At 37.9% G+C, this 20,692-nt stretch overlaps 1 protein-coding gene across 21 annotated transcripts in view; it reads left to right on the forward strand.

The window, feature by feature from the left end:
• The window catches only part of SORBS2 (sorbin and SH3 domain containing 2), a 145,330-nt gene that overhangs the window by 57,680 nt on the left and 66,958 nt on the right, over positions 1-20,692 (forward strand). For 11 of the 21 annotated variants that reach the window (XM_058024373.1, XM_058024374.1, XM_058024375.1 and 8 more), the window contains exons 3-7: positions 9,519-9,568; positions 16,352-16,444; positions 17,046-17,072; positions 18,066-18,190; positions 19,178-19,795. In XM_058024373.1, coding sequence (XP_057880356.1) covers positions 9,559-9,568; positions 16,352-16,444; positions 17,046-17,072; positions 18,066-18,190; positions 19,178-19,795 — 873 coding nt within the window. In that variant the 5' untranslated portion in view covers positions 9,519-9,558. The remainder of the gene's footprint in view (positions 1-9,518; positions 9,569-16,351; positions 16,445-17,045; positions 17,073-18,065; positions 18,191-19,177; positions 19,796-20,692) is intronic. The other 10 variants (XM_058024376.1, XM_058024367.1, XM_058024368.1 and 7 more) reach the window with 3 other exon arrangements.

The following is a 20,692-nucleotide window of genomic DNA, read 5'->3' on the forward strand; positions in this document are numbered from 1 at the left end:
GCCTTTGGCAGGGGAAGGAGGGGTTTGGAGAGTAGTGGCAACAAGCTGGGAGTTGAGTGAGTTAAGAGAGATAAGACTGGCTAGGAGGGGATCTAGGGCTGAGGGCTTAGAAGGCAGATGTTTGTCTAATAGCTCTAGAGAAGTGATTTGGGTGTACCTGTGGTGCCAGATAATGACACTTCAGTATTTCCCCTTCCTTTCACAAGGAAAGAAAATCCAGAGGGTGATGGGCACAGGAATTGCCTTAGCATTGTGAAGGCTGTGGTAGGAAATGCCAGATAATGCTACCTGTACTGCTTCAGCTTGCTCCCTCTGTGTGGATGTAGTTATTGCAATCATTTTATAATCACTTGTTTCTGCAAATCTGTGGCCTCATCCAGAATACAAACTGGATCTCCTCATGGCATGTGAGAGAAGGTTGGGGTAAGGAGTGGAGTCAGTAGTAGACTATTTAGGCTGCTTCTTCCATTTGCTGGCACAGTTTGCTTTGGTAGTAGGGAACTAAGAGAGTGAAAACTCATCCTGATTTGTGCCTCTCCCTTTTCATTCCTGTGGCAGTGGGTGTTGTACATTATTGAGGAGGAGCACAGACAGCTGTGACCTGTGGGTGGCTGGCAGGCAGATTCCATGCTCTGGACGGCCACACACGGCAGTGCTGTACAGGCACCCCCCAGTCACCTCTTGGGTGATCCCTAACCTTGTCCCGTGTTTCCTGCAAGCCTGGCACAAACCTCTGGTGTTTTCTTTCTACATTTCTGTGAAGAATGAACCTTTTCTGTGTGCCATCTCACAATTGTTCCAATAACATTCTGCTTAATCTTTGTGAGTTTTAATTTTTGACGGTTTCTGATTTGCTCTAGAATCAGTAAAGGACGTGCTCATTAGCAGAAATCTTAAATGTGCTGGTGAAGAATAAGGTATAGAGAGGGAGAGAGAAGGATAAGCATAAAATCTGAAATTTACCAAATGTCTAGCACTTTTGAAATTCAGCTAGCAGGTACAGATATTTAGTATTAACACTCATTTACACGAGTTAACTATGCTCCCAACCATAATGGTTGGTGGTTCTTTCTTTGGCTATTTGTATTAGGAAGAATTGTAGCTTTTGTTGTTGTTGCTCTGTATAGCATTGAGGCATATTGGATTTCATTATTGGAGGTCTGAAATCAGCTGACAGTACAGTGCACATACTCATGTTGTAAACAGTAGCAATGACATTATTTTGATGTCTGTTATCTGGAGGAGTGAAACTCTAAGAAATGAAAATTGATGATTGTGCCCCTTGGGAAAAAGAAAAATGCAGTATCAGCAAAACATTCAAATTCAAGCCTGCAAGGCTGATTATTCTGTTTTTTGTGTGTTGTACATAAGGAGTTTTCCTTAGTTTTGAGAGAACAATAGTATTGCAGCTGTTAAATATCTTTCCTCTAAACAGTCTCCAATGGGACTACAGCTGTGCAAAGCACTGCTATTATTCTTGAGAAATGGCAAAATGTGCTAGGAGTTAATGAGATAACACTGCATGGTATAAGGCAGGCTTTATAGCAGGGATAGAAGTTTATAGCGTTTGACTTGCTGTCACTGAAGAGTCATTTAGGGATTGAGGCATTGTAAGTCAGCATGAAAACTGAAAGACCCGAAGTATTCTTGTGCTGCAGAACTGAAGAAGCCATATGACTGTCCAGACCAACAGTGAATAAATCTGCTCTAGGTTTTGCTTCACAGCTCCTTAATCTAAACTAAAATCTTATGATCGTTCTTTCCCCCATTTTATTGCTCTCTAGTTCTTGTCATTTTGGGTTCACATGGTAGATCTGCAGATGTACCAACAAAGCTAACCTGGAAGATGTGGCTCAAGGAAGGAGCCTCACATGTTTTCTATGCCAGGAGGTGGCTGAAGTAGGTGTGTCTGTAGCTCTGATGCTGCTCTGCAGGGCCAGAGTAGAGCTGACCCCAAGTCAAGCCCCTGTGTGGATGTCAGGCTCTGACACTTACCCTTTTGCTGGAGAAAGTTCCTTCTGCTTGCAAAGACTGAAACACCCTTTGGAATTGAACCACACCAAGGCAGTTCAGAGTTCCAACTGTGTTAGTCATCAATCCATGCAGAGCTTGGAATGAATGTAATGGAGAAAGCTTGGGTTCAACTCTTCACCTTTTTAGACAGCAGAAATATTTTGGTTGTTTTTGTTGTCTTCCTCCTGCCTAACAAGGCAAATTAAACTGGATGCTGTGTGGGAGAGAATTTTGTGGCTGGGTTTATAAGGTCTATGCATTTATCCATATACAGCTCCTAAGTCTTCCTTCCTGTATGAATTCACCTTTATCTAACAATGCTGGAGTATACTGCCCACTTGGCTCTGGGAAGGTTTGCATTCTCTGTGAGAATTCCTCATGGAACTTGTAAGCCTTCAATGTTCCCAAGACCTCTGCACCTCTGTCAAGCCTAGCCAAAATTGGTCACAAGTTTTAAGCTCTCAATAGAGGGGTACTGCAAGTTTTCCTGTACAATCCCTTCAAATTAATATCTTAGAAAATAATAATGGATTTCTTTCACTTGGTATCTTTTTAGTTAGTCTTTTAAGTTATAGTTATTCTTTCTGGTTTTATGTGTGTGTTACAAAGAGATTAAAGCAAAATGCTTATCCTTCAGCACACTTAAAAGAATACATAAAGGAGTCTTGTATTACCTCACCCATTGGTCCAACTCTCTTAGCTATATGTGACATTACCCAGTAGTGCAGGGAAGCATATTTTTATATTTCAGACAAAACCAACAGAGGAAAACAGAAATGGACTTTTCTTTTTTGAATTGACACTATTTTCACTGATTCTATAGGGAGTGGTAATGACTCATGGGGGGAAAAAGCCCTATTTTAATGAGTTCTAATTTAGGTAGAGATTTATGCATCTTTAGTCTGAAATTGATATATATTACATGCCTAATAGAAAAGAGCAAGAATGCATTGTTTTTCATACTGTATAGAAACAGAAAATTAGACAATACTTGAAGTATTCAAGTGACCAGTAATTTACAAAGTTCTGGAAATGAAACTAAAACTGTCTTATGTTCCTGATAACTTTGGTAGTTACTGCAATCTAAAGAATTCAGATGTAACCCTTCAATGAGGAGTTTTTGACAGGAACATAGTTCTAATGGTATTTGTCTTGAGAAAGATGGAGAAATAGTTGGATATTCTGGGAATATTTGCATTTTCTGGGAAATTAAACTTTAAGTTAAATTTTAAAGGCTGTCTAAAAGATTTGACAGGTGAATTCTGGGTTCCATTGCTTAAAAATTGTATTTCCTAAAAGACAAATACTTCATCATGATAAAATGAAAACTTTCAGAAATACTGAGAACGTGCAGAATGCCTTTAAGACACTCTGTTTTAGAGTGGAGTTTTTTGTAATTACATCTGTGCACACCAATCCACTGTATATTTACTTCAGTGACATGCACCCGTACAGTAATCTTAAATAATTCCCAGCCTATGGAATGAGTCCATTTGATCTAATACAGTTCCTGTAAAACAACAGCAAATGTGGAACACAAAAGCAGGGAACAAAAATAACCACCACTAAAAGCTAGAAATTTCAAATTTGGTAGTATTAAAAACAGTAGTAGGTGCCTGGATAAAAGGGTAAGAAATGTGAATTGGAGTCAGCAAGTTAATGGAATTTTTCTTTTAATCTTTATTCAGTTAGTGGAACCTTTCTCCTTTTTTATTTATATTGAAGTAGTAAAAATAATGAAAAAAAATCACAAACACCACAAGCATGACTGGAATTATTAATTAAATTTACTGTAGTGGTAGAGGAGGAGATGCAGAATGTAAGAGGAGCAGTTTGTTCTCCTCGTTCCTTTTGCAGCTGTAAAAATAACCAGTAAAATGTACAGAATGTTGTCAGCTTGAATAACTTTCTTGGTATCCTCATATAATTGCAGTGTCATTTTAGGAAAATGTTCTGCTGCTGAAGTATCTGAGAAGTATTTTGTCATGCCATCAAGTGCCTATTTAGAACCAAGTGCAGAAATTTTGTTTGTTTTTCACTACATACCAAGTCAAAATAAGTATCTAGTAAAAATCATGCTACAAACAGGCAAAATTTTAAGCTTCATGTGTTTTCTCTAGAGAGAGAGACTTACGTTGATACCAACTTAAATGCAAGTGTTTGAACTTTTTCTACTGATGCTATGTGCACAAACAATGATTGCTGTTAGAAACCTGCAGTTTAGAAACATGTAGTCTTTGCTTTTTCTATCAGACAATTATTAAGTTTTCTATGTTCCATGAAGAAACATGGGAAAAGATGATGCCAGTTTCTCTTAATCTTGCATTTATAGCATTCTCAGAGAAATTACATTAGGAAAAGTATCTGGAAAGAAGTTCCTGTGTCATCAGATTTATTCCCCTGCATTTAGACTGTTACATTTTTCACTTACACCTGACAAGTTAAGAGTCTGAAGTCTGACCACAGCACTCCTGACAAGTGCTTCAGACTTTAATGATTCTCGTAAATAGAAATTACCTTATGATTTTCAACTCGCATTTAAGATACATGAAATGGTTAATAGTGCTTTTATTTCCTCCACTTGCATCCAATCTTGATGTGCTTATAGAGAATGATCAGCCACAGACTCCTGTGGTGGATTTTCCTGTATCTGATGCTCTTTGTACATTTGTACATGGGAATTAGAACCGACTGCCATTGTCCAACACAAAGTCTTCAGTACACTGAATAACAATGTTAGTATTGTATTTGTTGAGGAAATAGCTCAAATATCTGATCTGCTGTAAGTTAGATATCAGCCTAAGATAGTTTGTTTGTAGCACTGCAGATGGTCCAGGAAACAGAACTTTTGTGTGTAGAGATTTCCCTGGTCACGCACTTATTGCTGCTGAGTACAATGTGACTTCTCTGTTGTGTTCCAGTAGAAATTTATGACCATGTACAAATTATTCACCATCCCAATTGTTTAATGATCTGACCAGTACATTCCAGATAATGTGCATGTGTGTAATATGTACAATGGCACTGCCCTTAGCATGAGGATCTCTTCTTTTAAGAAAAACTTTAAAGTTAAAATTACAGAAACTATGCTGCGAATTGTCTGCCTATCTGAAAACTCTTTAATTAGAACTAGACTTCTAACTTCTGAGTATTCAGATCCTTGTAGGCTGAGGTAGTGTGGTCTAGGGCAAACAGTATTTATGCTTGTGTTTAACATAAAGCGTAGAAATAGTTCTGTGAGGCTTTCATAAAGCACATACTAAAGCATATACTCAGCATATGCCTTGCTGCGTTGGATCTTAGTAAAGATCCCCTGCCATTTTGGGGACCTCTTGTTGCCTGTTAATAAAACTGAAACATGGGGGAGCCATTTTCATTACAGGCATCATCTGCCTGGGCTCCATCAAACATTTTCTCATACAAAGAGTATATTTGCATATAAGCTTTCTACCTGCTTATAGGCTCAGCAAGAGACTTCTTCTAGCAAGGAAGTCTCAGGACAGTTGTTCCTTTGTGCAAGTGTTGGTGTCACAATCTAAACACTTGGGGTTTATCAAGTTTTCATTGCATTCTTATTGCCATCATTTTCCTGCTAACAGTAAACATCTGAAAGAATTTCTTTAAAATAGGGAGAGAAATAAAATAGTCAGCTTCACCATACCTTCAGAACTAATGCTTCATACTTTTTTTACCCTCCAGCACTGAGTGTATGAGTTGGCATATGAGGTGTATTGTTGCAGAGCAGGAATGCTCTGCAGAGTCTTAATGATGTGCATTAAGAGAATATACTGCCTCCTGCAAAATAGGATCCTGCCTGGTAATAAATGTATGTTTGTAAATCACCTGCAATGTTTAAACCAACTGAATAAACAATCCTTGTAGTAAACTCACCACTGATTCGGTTCCTTAACTTTGCAGATATTTTCTCAAGTAGATTACTGTCTCAAGCTCAAACTGTGATGCTGGCAAGCACCATTAATGAAAGTCTGACACTCCTCATGCAAGACAGGAAAGCTCCTGTCCTCTCTAAATATCTGGGAACTGTTCTCTTCCTAAGAAAATGAAAATCTGTAATTTTCCAGACACACTTATCTATCCTGCTGTTGATCCATCTGCACTCTGTGTTCTAAATCAGTCACTCCTTTCACCTAAGGTCCTTGGAGTAGAATTCAATACAAAGGATTGTAACTGTAAAGAGCGTGTACTAGAATTAGATTTAGAATTAATATGAACACTCTATCAGAAAATTACATTTAAATCTGCTTTTCATAATATCTCTTGCGAAATGGCAAAGAGTAAATAACGGAATCACAAAATTGGTAAGGTTGAACGGGACCACATTGGGTCACTTAGTCCAACCTTCCTGCTCAGGCAAGAACTGTGTTCTTCTGCCTTAAGGTCTGTAGGTGCTTGAAGATCTGAAAAAGAATGGAATTAAATCCCAACAGTCAAGTCATGCATCTTGATTCATGAATAAACTGAGGGTGGGGAAACCTTCCTTGACTTCTCACTAACCCTTTTTATAGCTCCATATGAATGTGGAGCAGAAGGGATGACAGAATGTTTTCTTCAGCACCCCACACTTCAGAACTTACCGGGAACAGAAGTAATTACAAGTAGATATCAGGGTCTCCTGAAGAAAATAGAGCAGATGTCAATGAGATTCCCACAAGTCTTTTCAGTAACCTCTTGCAAGGCAAAGAATTTCTGAGCTGTTAATCATTGTAATATTATCCAGGATATGTATTTAGTGAAACTAAATGTAACAATGGTAACTACAGTTGTATGCAACCCAACAGACCCATTTTTGTGCATTAGCACAGTCATTCATTTCCTGCTGCATTAGCTCTTCCAGGTGAAGTTAGCTATAGAAGAACGTCATGAAAATTAATCCAGGATTTCCCTCTGAAAAAGTTAGGCCTGCTACTGTGCTTAAACTTAGTGTTCTTTTACCTCAGCATCAAAGATGAGGTGTGAGCTCAATCCAGGTGACTGATTTTGAAATCTTACTGACTGCAGTGGTGCTTTGTGTGCACAGACCCCTGCAGGCCTTTGGCTGTCTGAGAGCTGAGTATCTCAGCTGATCATCGGGCGTGCAGCTTGGCACTGAAGCGTCTGATGCTTCCAGTGCAACATTCATTGCCTCTGTCAGGGGCAAACCCATTCCCAAAAACAATTTTCAGGAGGAAATTAGGAAGGAGCTGAATTACGAAACAAAACCAGCCCTTTGCTCCCTGTTCCTCCCCCACCACTTTCTTCTTGAAGCAAGGATCTTAAAGACTGATTGAAACAATCTTGAATAAAATTATTTCAGGCATATGGCATTTAATTTCATTGCATTCATTTGGCTTCTACCCCAGTGTCATTAAGTATTTGAATGGTGCTTTAGCTCTTTAGAAGCAGAAAATTCAAAATTATTTTAGTATTAAATACTAAAGGCCTGTGGTTTGCATGTGTCAGATTTGGATTGCCTCATTTACCTGCATATCTTTTAGGTATGCAGGACTACGTTGTTTCTCAGCAAAATTAGATTAATGTGGAAAGATTAGTGATTTGTATGAAGCCCCTTGGTGAGTGTCAGCAATGTGGCCTAAACTGTTCAGATAGAAGTTGTCAGGAGTACAGAGCTGTAGTGATGAAACTGAGTTTTGTCTGTTAAAGCTTGGGTAAGAGTTAAGCATGCTTTGGGTAAATATATCGAAGCCACCTGCTAGAAATCATTTTAGCTCTGCAGTGTTCCTGGAGTCCTGTACTTGTTGGGTCTGAAAATAAATATCATGTTGCATTTTGTATCTTATATGTGGTACTGTCAGCAATTCAGTTCCAAGCTAAAAGAAGGCATGGAAATGGTGTCTCCTCTAGCAGTCTGAAAATGCAGTGGGAATTTGAGGCTGTAAGAACATTCTGTAGCAGTGAAAGAAATGCAACATTTCAGTCAGAGACCATATATAAAAAAAGAAAAATTGTCATAGTTTTTATAAGAGCTTTTAAAAATTCACCGCAGTAGTTTACTGATAACTGCGGCATAAAAATAATATAACAAAACTTCATTCACTGCCCATTGTTTATTTCCATAGCTCTCAAGAAATAAAAAATATCAAAAAATCAGGAAATCTCAAAAAAATACATATTTTTTTGTCAGAAAACTGGCTGAATAATAGCAGCAGAGATCAGATCATTGCTGAAAACCAGTAATTTTTTTGAGCAGTGGAATGTCTGGCCTTGTTAGGAATACAAAGGAATATGGCAATATACATATTACCTCGCTTATCTTAGGGTTCCTGTTGAGTTGAACTGAAACTGGAATTGTTTTGATATTTTGTTTACTTGTATTAATTAGTACCTTAATCTCCCATCATAAAAATGGCCCCTCATACATACATTCCAACTTACTCCAATATAGCCAGTTTATATTTTTAATTTATTTTTTGAAGCTATATTACATTATGAAATCTGATTTTACCTTTGTTTTATCTTGGACTTGATGTGGGCATAATGCAGTGGGAGAATTTTTATTTTTATTTTTTTTTTTAGCCCTCAGTATTTTGGCCTCTGGTGTGTCTGCCCATTTGCTAAGTAGATTCTGTTGGACAGTGTGTATGTAACAATACAGAACAATACAGCTAAGACTGGCTAGTATGCAGATGCCACTTCATCCTGAGATAAAGCTGTGACATAAACTGGCAGTAGGTGGAAAACAGTGTCTGCTTCATCCCATGACATCAGTGGGTTAAAGTTGGCTATTATATAACATGTTATGAGATTTCTGCAGTTGTAGTTTGGCTGATTGTGTTTTACTATTTGTTTGTAAGTAATGTACAGAGTTGGGATATCTATATAGATTCAACTTTTGTGTGCACTTTACATTATTTTGGTGCAAGTTATTATCTGTAAAAAGTGACCTGATTCACTGCTCCATTAGGAGTTTTCATAAGGATTCCTGTGAGTGCCAAGACACTCACATGTCCTGATTCTGTGCATAGAAATACATCAAGCAACATTAAGAATGTCAGTGTTGTCTGGGGAGACATATTAAATCACTGGATGAAAACAACCACATCTGCTTATAAATTGTTGAAAAAGACTTGGTAACTTTGGCTGCTTAGAAAATATTTGGAGAGATCTACTCTTCACATCTTTTAGTTTGTGCAAAGGAGTGAATAAACCTTATAAGCAGCTTTTGAAAATATTTCCACATTCCTGTATGGAAAATATTTTTAGTTTATAGTTTCAAGACCAAGAAGTTAATCACTAGGTTTTTTATCCTACAGCAAATATTCACAAGAAAGCTACTAAACACTTGAAGATAGGGTGACTTATAATGGAAGTGACAGCTCATCTTTAACTTTGGAAGGACAAGCAGTACCAATTTAATTAAAGCAGTGTTAAAATAGGACTGCCATTTGTATCACAGTGATTCTCCACCCCTCCAAAAAGCTCTGCTGCCATTTTGTACCACACATTCTTGTCCTGTGCAAATTAATAGATCGTTTTATTTTCCGCAGGAAATCTGAAGACTTTTATAGCAAATCCTCCAGTGTCAAAATGAACACAGGTATGCTGCATCTGTGAGATTTTTTGTGTTGTTTTGTGAGCAAAGATCCCAAATTTGCTAGAATTTTTATAAACAAATTGTACTTTACTTGGTGCTGAACTCAAAATAAGCAAGATATTTTGACAGTATGCCTGCTTTTGTCCATTTGTATCCCATATATAAAATTTACATACATGTTTTTCTATGTATGGACATATATGGATACACAAAATAAAAGAGCATGCTTAGACTTGTGTGCTTAATTTAATAGTATCAGTTTTGTGCGTGTGTATGTTTTATGTGAAAATACATAGTATGAGGATACAACAGTGATGGAAAAGTGGAATTAAAGCATCACATTTCCTAAGAAAATGCACATGCTTTAAAAATCCCTTATTTCCATTCTGTCACTAAATTAAGGGGCATATAGTCCCTGTATTGTGAACTGTACTTGCATATCAGCTGAGGATAATCTTGAGGATGTGTTATACTTAGAGTGCTTTGTATTTTCTCTCAAGTTGCTGTAACAGATGTATTGACCCAATTAAGGACTCTATAGAAAGTTATCTTCATGGTCTGTGACAGCATACTAATGTTTGCTCCTGAACTTCTGAAGCCAGTAAGATAGTGCTGCTCTTTGTGCTGGAAGAGAGACTGTGCCTCTTGAAAGCAGACTGCTGAAATTGTGGCCTCACTCAGGTGTAAATTTTCACTTGCAGTCAGCTCTTTCAGACTCCATAGGTGAGCTGTCTGGTTTGCAGATTAACTGTGGTGCAAGGACAGACCTATCCATCCTTTCCAAACCAGTGGCTTTATCATTAGCCACAGTGCTTCACCATGTCATGATATGTGGGACCTGGGGACCAGAACTACCATTGAAGTCTGAATTTCAGCAGCATGCTCTAAGTCAAAGGGATTGGCTTTTCCGTGGTATAGGTGCCATTATCTAGATCACTGTATTAATCCAGCTTCATGGCTTCCTGTTGTCTCAGACAACTGAAACTCAGTAGGATCCATTTTTGGAGCATATCTTTTAATACAAAGTTAAAATATATCAGTTCACTTGAAACCACTACATTTGTTAATAGAATAAACAGGAGAAAATAAGTTTCTAGTTTGAGTGTGTACTTTTGTTCCCCAAAGTTTTGGTTGTTCTTAATTGTTTTTCAAATCCTAATCAAAGTGGTGAATTTTTCATTTATAAAAATACTATTTGAAATTTTTCCCGTTCCTTTCTCATTTTGGTGGAGATGTCTTTCCTGAACATGTCAGTCTGCATAATTCAGGTAGTACTAAAATACGACTTGCTTCACAGAACTGTAATTTCAGACGTAACTTTGCTAATCATCATACTATAATTACATTGTGCATTGCCATCATATGAGTCAAAATCCCATGACAGAGGTAATTTTATAGCTTCTACTTCAAAAAATATGAATAAAGAGGTAAATTGCCAGTTTGTGCTACTGTGGCTCCAAAGTATGATGTTGTACTAAGATTTTTGATGTAAGTTATGAATTTGATGTTGTTCAACATTGTTCTAATATTTTTTATGTAAGTTATGAATTCACAAGAGAGAAGAAATAAGATTTAAATAATCTGCAGCTGAATGACTTCTCTTGGGGATTGGGAGCCTTCTGATCACATAGCAGCCTTAAAAACAGACCTTAAAGACCTGAACACACCTGAAATCCTCTCCAGTTACTTAAAGATACCATGATTTTAGGTTGAACTTTAATCTACTCTGCACTTGGACAGTGAAAACATTTTTTTCATCTTCTATGTGCTTGATATTAATGTGCATGTTATCAGCTGCACTGAAAGGAAGGTATTGACAAAATGTGGCAATTCTTATCAGTTCTATTGAGGTAGATTGTTTTCTGACTGTGAAAAAATTAAAAACATATGAGTAGGGTATAAAAGTGGATGTCTTACACCTATCCTTGCACCTATCTAAAGCCTATCTATTAAGAAAGAGTGACACAGGTGGAAGCTGTTCTATGTTCTGTTCTGGTCTAGCTATTTCCTTTTTTTGTGCATGATGCAATTGTAGGTTATTGGATGCTATTGATTTGCCACTGGTTTGTTTTAAAAATATGCATTTCATCAATGACTCCTGCAGATAAATGAGCTTTCTCATTTGATGCCAGTAACTGGTGGAGTGGCAAAGTTGATGTATATGCAGCTTTAAAAATAAAAAGTAAATCTACTGCTTAGGCTGGGTTCCTCTAATCCAGAGCTCCTTCCCTGTGGCTGCAGACTTGGCAGTCTGTCTCAGCAAACCCTCCGGAAGATATTTTTGTCTACAGAGAAAATGTTTTGAAGAGCTTTGGTTTGCAATACTCTACCATATATGGGAGAGATTTTTAGCATTTGATGTTAATTCTGTTCCACATGTTAGGAAGGAATATTCAGCAGCATAAGGCAATGAAACATTTTTGCAAAAGCAAAGAAGCAGAGGTAAGAAATAGAGAAGGTTTTTCAGAAGTACCAAGGGTACTTTGGCTTCTGCTTCCTTTTGGAGTTCAAATGTTGTCATAAATCTAAAATAGTCTCATAGAATGTGTGTGTGTTTTTAAACCTAGAGTAAACAATCATCAGCAGAATCATATTTTAAGCTATATCTAGGGGGTTTCTTCTATAAGTCTTCAGGTATTTTACAGATTGATGAACGTCATTAACTTGGTTGCTTGATTAACTAACTCGCAGAAAACATGAGCTGCCCCTGAAACTCACATCAGATTAAAACACAGGATAAATGTCCTTATTGTTCATTATGCATATGTGCATGCATAGCTCATGTCGAGGAGAGATAATTGCATTGAGGAATAAGAAATGGATAGAAGTTAGTAGTTAAACAGATTCTTAGTGTCCATCTGTAAATATTTTGGCTGAATTTCACACAGATCATTCTTGATAAATGCATTTAATTTTGAAGCTATTAAACAAGTTAGCTGTTTGCATTAGATGAAGCGCATAAAGAACAGCCAAGAGTGAAAAGTATGCAGTTCTGGAAGACTGCTAATATTATCTGTTTGTTAAAATTATTAATGGAATTCATTACATGGACTATTCTCTTACATTTTGTCTGGGAGACAAGAACATAATTTCTTAGGTCCATGTAGAGTTCCTGAGCAGATTGTTAAGCCACTTTTAAATCACTGAAGTAAATTAGGTGGGCTTGAGTTCCAGGCATTCTACAAAAAATTTAAATTTTAGCAGCATGAAAGAACCAAATAATAAGTTTACCTGTCAGTGTAGATTATGTTGTAAAAAACTCATCAGCACATGCCAAAAGGAATTCAGATAAAGAGTGGAAGAAGTGGAAGCCCAAGTAATAGCCTGCTCTGCCAGGATATTCCCAGGCCTGTCATGGGAGCCATCAAAGCCCCTATGTGTCTCCATAAGCCTGGAAGAGCACAGGGACACAAGGGCAGGCAAGAACACAAATTGGGGTGACCCAAGGAACAAAGGGTGTCCCTTGTCCAGGGCTGTCACAGGAGAGCAGGCATGGAGTGACAGAGGGGCAGACTCGATGTTTGAGCCCAGTTGGTCGCTGGAAGGATCCACTCTGTGCCCGTGTGCCACTCTCCCTGTTGGAGCTTCAGCCAGAGAGGGGAGGGTGGTGAGGCCATTGTGCCATGTTGCTGTGAGTGCCTGGGGCTGTGTGTCCAGCCATGCAGGGATGTGGTGTGTGCATCTGTCTGCTAGGAAAGCATTTCCAGTCTCCCTCCTGGTTGGACCTGGGGGCATAAAGAGGCAGCAGCTTGGTCTGTCCTAGTCTGTTGGACCCAGCACTATATTTTTACCTCAAAAGGTCAGAATGCAAGTAAGGAGTGAGAAGCCCTGCTCTAAAGACTTCTAAACTTGAATTCGCTGTGCAGACAAAAGGAAAAATGATACCATTCACAATTTCAGTGAATAGAATAATGATCAGTAAACCTAACGTTTGGATGCCATTTTCCTTCTCTTTAATAAACTTTAAGAGCTTATTAAAACTTTCTTGCCCCTGGCTGCTCTCTCTCACCCCTTCACACAAGGTCAGCATCCTTTCTCTTTGCCCTCTTTGTTTATGCCCCTGCTTTTACTAACTCTCTGAAACAGTCTTTTTAAGAACCCACCCCTTGCTCTCAAATGGAATGATGGTGTTTTGAATCGTCTCCATCTGGCTTTGGGGCAGGAGCCAACCAGTAGACCATTTCTCAAACAGAGATACAGCTCACTGAGGATGGCACTGTCTCTAGTGGGAGCAGCTCTTGGGTCTGTGAATTTAGGGGGAAGGGTTAAATGTGGAAACAATTAAGAGAGGAAGAGAAAAAGAAGCTGCAATTACATTTTAGGCAGCTGTTTTGATTGTGAGTTATTGCCCGACTTCATATTCTAGCACTGCAGTCCTTAGCTAGTTTGGGTCTCCTTTGCTTCAATGTTAAAGCAATTTCTAGTTAGACAGGACTCCTTCCTGAAGAATTTTTCAGGTCAAAGGAATTGTGAGTGTGTGTATGCATATTTGTGCCCACCTTTTTTTATATATGCAAACGTTTTGTATAGAATGTTTCATATAACCTCATTTGTTCCTTAAGTAACAGCTATGGGATATAATTGCTTATAGTTTGCAAGTGAAATGAGCAGAAGATCATTAATTCAGTCTTCCTTACTGTTTCTTAATACTCCACACTCCACTTAATGGGAACCTGACCTGAACAGAGATGAGAGGATGGAACCCATCACGCATCAATATGTGCTTAGCCACACACATTCCTATTCTACTAGAAATTTTGCAAAACTCAATATATAAATCGTATAAATGTGAGGTTATGTCTTAACTGAATGCTAATTAGATCTCATTATTTTTTCTACAGATACTGATAAATAATGCAGGAACAGACTTGTGAATATATATAAATTATATATATAGGGGTAAATATTGTATGTAGTCGGTTAAAATCTGTTTTATTTCTCTTGCATGAAGGTAGAACGCTTTGCTAGATTATGGGTCCATGAAGTATAAAACTCTGACTCAATTGAGTTACATGAAAAACTAAATGGAAGCAGAATTTCCTGAAGTTAAAATAATTAAATGTTTGTAGTCATTTTCTCGTGGTCTTCACTTTCTCTATCATGAAATTCAGGAAGATAGCTCTTGAAAAATTACAAATAAATTGCCGCTGAGTTTGAATAAGAGCTGTGACAGTATAAAATTTTTTTTTTGCACATTAGCTTATATTAAGTGTACACTTTTAAAGTCTGCCAATATTCAGATTAGAAGAGAACCTCAGTATCAACACATCACCAAATCTCATTGGAATTACCTCTGTTGTATGTCAGTGGTGGAGGAAAAGGAGTACAAGAAGGGAAAATGTAATTTCAATTACCATTTCCATTCTGTATTTATGTAAGCAAACTAAAACACATGTACAGGTTTGATAGCCATTGCCTTTGTGTCACATGTACAATGCCAATAATTAATGGCAGGTAATGTATTGCTTCCAGCTACTGCTGGCTGAAATGATTTGGCCTTTTGCCTTGCACCTTGGAATTGACAATGATTTTTTTGGTACCACTTTCCTCTAAGGCAATGGCTCTGATGTTTGCCAATGTTAACAACTTCTTAATGCATGTCCTACAGGGCCTGTGGCCAGGGGAGTGTTGGAAAGATTGAAGTAGCAGAGGCATATTGGAATGAGCAAAGAAACACCAGGAGCTTACTTCTCTTGCAGACCTGGGTTAGAGATGACTCTGTGGCTCAAATCACTGCTATTATGGCAGATACTTTCTGCAAATAGGTTGCAGGTCTTCATAAACACCTTAATTTTATAAAGCTCCCTGTCATAGGTTACAGAAATAAAAAGGCATTTATCTTACTTCTAGTTCTTGACTTCCTTGAAGCACTAAATCAAATCTCAGTAGTATCAAATACTAAAAATAATTCTTTTAGTGAAGAGCAGAAAAATACTCTAGGTAAATATAATTGCAAAGAATATTTATTAACTTTATTTTACAACTATGTTAGAGTTGCTAAAAAGCTAAGTTGTGTCTTCTAATAATAAGAGAGTATTTATAAAATGTAATGGCAGCTCCAGTGAGAGAGGAGTAGAATAAAGAAGGGAGTTGAGCAAGATCCAGAAGGAAGGTTTTTTTCTATACCTCATTTTTTTTAAAATTTAGAAATTTTAGATTTCTAGTCATTTCCTCAGAATGTTATTCGGTTCCAGATAAATATATATTTTATTTTTTTAACTTACATTAGATAAAAAAGGGGAAGAGGGACAGCCAGTTCATTTCATCAAAATGAAAAAAAAATTATGCTTTCACTGGTAATTTTGTTTCTTGAGCATAAAGGATCCAAAAGACTGAGGAAAAGTACTTTGTCAGCTGATCAAACATGAGCTTAGTTTATGAATGGTGTCTTTCTAATGCCTACAATGAAATTATTTTACAGTGCAGATTATTGATTAATATTATTCTGAAATGCTTAAGCCTTTGTCTTGATTACTTGTTTGCTTTTGCTAATTAGCTGTAATTAAGCAGTCTTTCAGGTAACAGTGTGTATATATTTCCCTAGTGGATTAAGTATTAAACACAGCTTTCTTCACTTATTCTCTGTGAGGTTTATTGTTATTTAAAGCCTGTGAAATTTTATGTATTCTGCTAATCTGCCAAACCTGCAAATTCACACATTTCTGCAGCAGTTCCCTAACTGCATGTTTATTTTCACGTGTGTTTGGCATATCTCTCAGTGTGATGTGCTGCATGTGCTCGCTGCCTTTGTCTGGGGCTGCTGCCTGTGTTGTTTTGTGCTTGCAGATAGCGGTGGGTGTGCTCGCAAACGCGCTGCCATGTCTGTCACACTAACAGCTGTGAAGAGGGTTCAGAGCTCTCCAAACCTGTTGGCCTCAGGTATCGCCACCAACCACTGAGATACAGCTGCTGAATGGCTTTTTTCTTTTTTCCACTGTGGTGCACTCCTGCCACGTTACTTTGCCAGGAGAAGGGTGGCACCATTTCCTGTTACACTGACAGGTGTATTACTTCTACAGTGCTTTTTAGAGAGTGTTCTTAATTCCTCTCTGCCTGTGTTTAGTAGTCATTCATGAAAAAAATCAGGAATACTTCGGGAAAATTAATTGTATTTGTAAATTAATAAATTAGTAAGTTAATTTTGCTCTTGATATGTGTTTTGGGTCTCACACCCAAACACATATTTTTTTCAAGATAACAAAGCATGTAAAAGACGTTTTGCTTATTACATACTTTTTACTGAAACTTGATTTAAAAACTCTTCTCAAGGAAAGGATCTGAATATTGTTTTTAAATTATTTTCAGAAGCTAGATTAGTTTTAAAAAATAATTTATGAAGATCATTTACCTAAAAATATTCATAACAAAACATACTAAATATTCATTAGACAGGCGGAACTGCTTCTCATCAATACTTCTGTGTTTTTTGTAAATTTGATTTATTTCTAACACAAATTAATATTGAATATTTCTTTTTCAGGGTCTGATTCTCAGTCTCCAGATTCAGGTAAATGAAACACTGTATTATTTATGTATCAGTGTAATACCATGTAAGTGGATGAATTGCAATAATCTTCTATTTGATTTCATTATTCCATACTTCCTCATTCTTCAAGGAAAGCACCTCTGAGATTACGTAATTCTAATTGTTAATGGTTAAGACCTCAAATTCAGGGTTCATTTGAAAGCAGTTATTTCATGTAACACAGAATATGTTGTCAGAAAAATGAAATGTGTGGGGAAAAAAGCAGGCTGCTAATTTGCCACCTTTAGCTTCATCACTGTGGCACCATTCAGTGGTACTTGCTATTTCCTTTTTAGTGCCTTACTCAGGATTGCAAGTTCTGCCCACCTTCACTTAGCAGCCTGCTCACATAATGTGTCACTTTTCCCAGCCTCTTACAGTATTTTGTCTTCAACATCTCCCTCTATGTTTGGCCAATGCTTTGAGGGCATTCCAGGTCTGAGGATAGAGAAAAAAAAAAAACATGGTTCGTAGGAAAATAGAGGTGTAATTTAGATTTTGCAATAAGATTGGAACACTATTGGAACAACCAGGGTACTGTGGTGAAATTTTTTGAAACTGCCATGACCAGCTAACCTTACATGAGTTGAGATGTTTTTCAAAATCTAACACAGCCATGAAGTTCAAGAATGTAATCTGAAAGTGAAGAAACTTGAGCCTGAATTATACGGGGGCTGAAGCACCAGCACCTTGAAAGGACTCTCAAGGTTAAAAATCCATAGTCTGTATGAAAATTGTGGGAAGATGTCTTCCTGCCCAACACCAGAAGTGCTGTCAATGCTTAAATTCTCTGAACTTTTAAAGATTAATATTTTGTAAAGTGGCAGCTTTAGCCATGTTCTTATAACTTCCATGGTAAAACAGCATCACGGTCAGTTGTGCAGTTTGTTCAGTAGCTGGGTTGCTATGTTGAGAGCAGTGCAGATGTACTAATCACACCCAAAAAATGGTTTCATTCTTTTCTATTTGCAAAAGCTTGGCGATCTTACAATGATGGCAGCAGAGAGACACTGAATGGGGATGCTGGCAGCTCATCTCTTTCAGCCAAAGGCTTCAGGAGCGTGCGGCCAAACCTACAGGATAAAAAATCCCCAACTCAGGTAAAACTGGGCACACCACATTTAATGCTACGCCACTGCTGGGGGGTTAGCACATGTGGATGGGATGCCTCTGTGAAACATTGTCTGATGCCTTGCAGACAGCGTGAATCACCTGCTCACGTGGGTCACTAAAGGCTGGTTTGCTGCACAGATAAAGGATACTGCACACAGGCTGTGTGCCCCCAGGTTAATTACCAGAAATTGCTTTCACTGAGCAAGACAGCTAAATAAAACTAGGTCATACACAAGTAAAAGCTTTCTAGGAGTGTTCCCAGACTTCAAAGAGTATTTATTAACAGTTTACACTTGGAAGAATGCACCGGTCATCAAAATACCTGAGGATTAAGACGTATTAATTATATGGTAGAAAATGCTTCTGCCTGTTTTGCAGAACAATGTCATTAGAGCATACTAAAAGCAGAAACAAAAAAAAATCAAGCAAGAAAACACACAACATAAACAAAATACCACCTCCACACTTAGAAACATCTTAATCTGTCAAAAAAAAAAATCAGCATACCAATTTTAATACTCTCTCTGGTACTATTTTAATTCAAAAGACTAAGGGGCTCTGTGTTTTATATATGTGTGTTACCTGTGAATAATTGCTTTCTATCTAAGATCATGGAGTATTTATATACCTGAATGCTTTCACAGCAATAATTCTTTTTCAGTGTAAGAATTGGTTTTTTTAAAAGAAAACAAATGACTGTGGGCTTTCTTCTGATCCTTTCTGATCCCACTTTGGTCTGAGCAAATGGAACATGTGGCTTTTTAAACAGAAGCTGCACAGGAAATGGTGATGGGAACCTGACCAATTTAGTTGTTCATTGACTTTAGCAATGTTGAGATGAAGCCCTTTAATTTGCTAGTTCCTTTGTTTAAATATAAAAGTAAAACTGAACTATATCTCCTACTAACATTTACTTTCTTTCTGTTTCTTCTTCAATGTTATTTTGCTGTGTGTGGATGCTTTTGGCAAATAAGGCACCTCTGCCACCTCCTAGAAAAGAAAGCTTTCGGAAAGCAAGAGTAACTAATCCCGAGAACGAGGTTAATCTCCAGGCAGGAACTGCTGGCCCAGCTAAACACCTCCTCTCAGACACTGCCTATTTCACTAGTGAGACGTTCGTGCAGGAGACAATGTCTTCCCAAGTGTCTAACACGAGTGTGTCCTATGCACAGAAAATCATTAAGCCCCTGCCCTCAGTCTCCAGTGCAGACACAGGCACGGGAGCTGGCATTGGCACCACTCTCCAGCAAGGCCAGAGGCAGCAGTCTCAAAAACGTAAAATATCCACCCTGAAATTAACCCGGGCCCGTGAGCCAGCGAGTGGCATTCCTTGTCATTCCCAGCAGCAGCCCAAGCCTGGTGAAGAGCCAGTGTTGTCACAGAGGCCTGTCTCACCTGCCTGTAACCCCATGCCTGAGATGCACACAGCATCTCTTTCCGTTCAGATAGTTCCCACCCCTGACAATAAAGCAGAGCCTGAAATCCAAGATCATCCACCTAGTATTTCTCCAGACACTTCAAAGATGTCTTCAAAGGATTTGGGACAAAAGTCTACAGTTCTTCCTTCTTCACAGGCTGCAGAATGCCATGTGGTATATTTAATTTTTCCATCTTTTATTTTAGATCTTCATGAATCACTTAATAACCATCTGTTTAGTTATACTCACTTTACCAAAGTTAGAACTTGTGTTTTCTGGGTAAAACTACCTGTCACATGGACTGAAACAGAAATGAACAAAAACTGAAGGTTTTGGAAGGTTATTGGAAAAAAAAATTACTTAGCTGAGATGGAAGGCAGACTTCTTTGTTCCTCTGTGAGCACTTTACAGAGTGCAAACACAACATAGGAAATTAGTGTACTAATTAGCTCAAGTGGCTCTTCCTAGAGAGGGTTGCATTAGAGAGTTATGCTGCCATAGATGCTGGAAGGATCAAGTATGGATAGTAGGGTTGGATTGGGAGGAGTTAAATGCAGCTCTGTCAGTTCTCTAGGGCCACAAAAAGTACATTTTGTCAGTCAGTGCTTTCTTCAAGGCTGGGCACTGGCATCTCCTATGTGTCCTGTGCAACAGAGCTTTTTAAAGAAAATGGGTCTGTAAATTCTTTGTCAACAACCTCCATATGAAATATGAAATATCACAGGGCACTGAACTTCTGGGTCCATCTGTTTCCTCTATACCTTACACCTACTGAAATGAAAATTCTTTAACTATGCTGATCTCACCTAGGAGGAGTTGGAGTATCAGTGTAGGATCAGAGGAGTCTGAGCAGGGTTTGCCACCATTCAGAAACTCCCTAAGTTAAATAAAACAAGGCTGGGCACAAGAAAGCAGCAGTGAATACATACTAGGCTTTGTAATTTCTGCTCTGCTTTACCTAGCCACATTAGGATTTTTCTATTTAAAAAGATATAATTATTCCAGTATATCTACCAATATAACAGCTTGTCTGTGTTTGAAGTGGATGTCCAGATTGCTGTAGGTCTAGGC

This window comes from Melospiza georgiana, chromosome 5, assembly GCF_028018845.1.
Source record: "Melospiza georgiana isolate bMelGeo1 chromosome 5, bMelGeo1.pri, whole genome shotgun sequence".
Classification (NCBI taxonomy): Eukaryota; Metazoa; Chordata; class Aves; order Passeriformes; family Passerellidae; genus Melospiza; species Melospiza georgiana.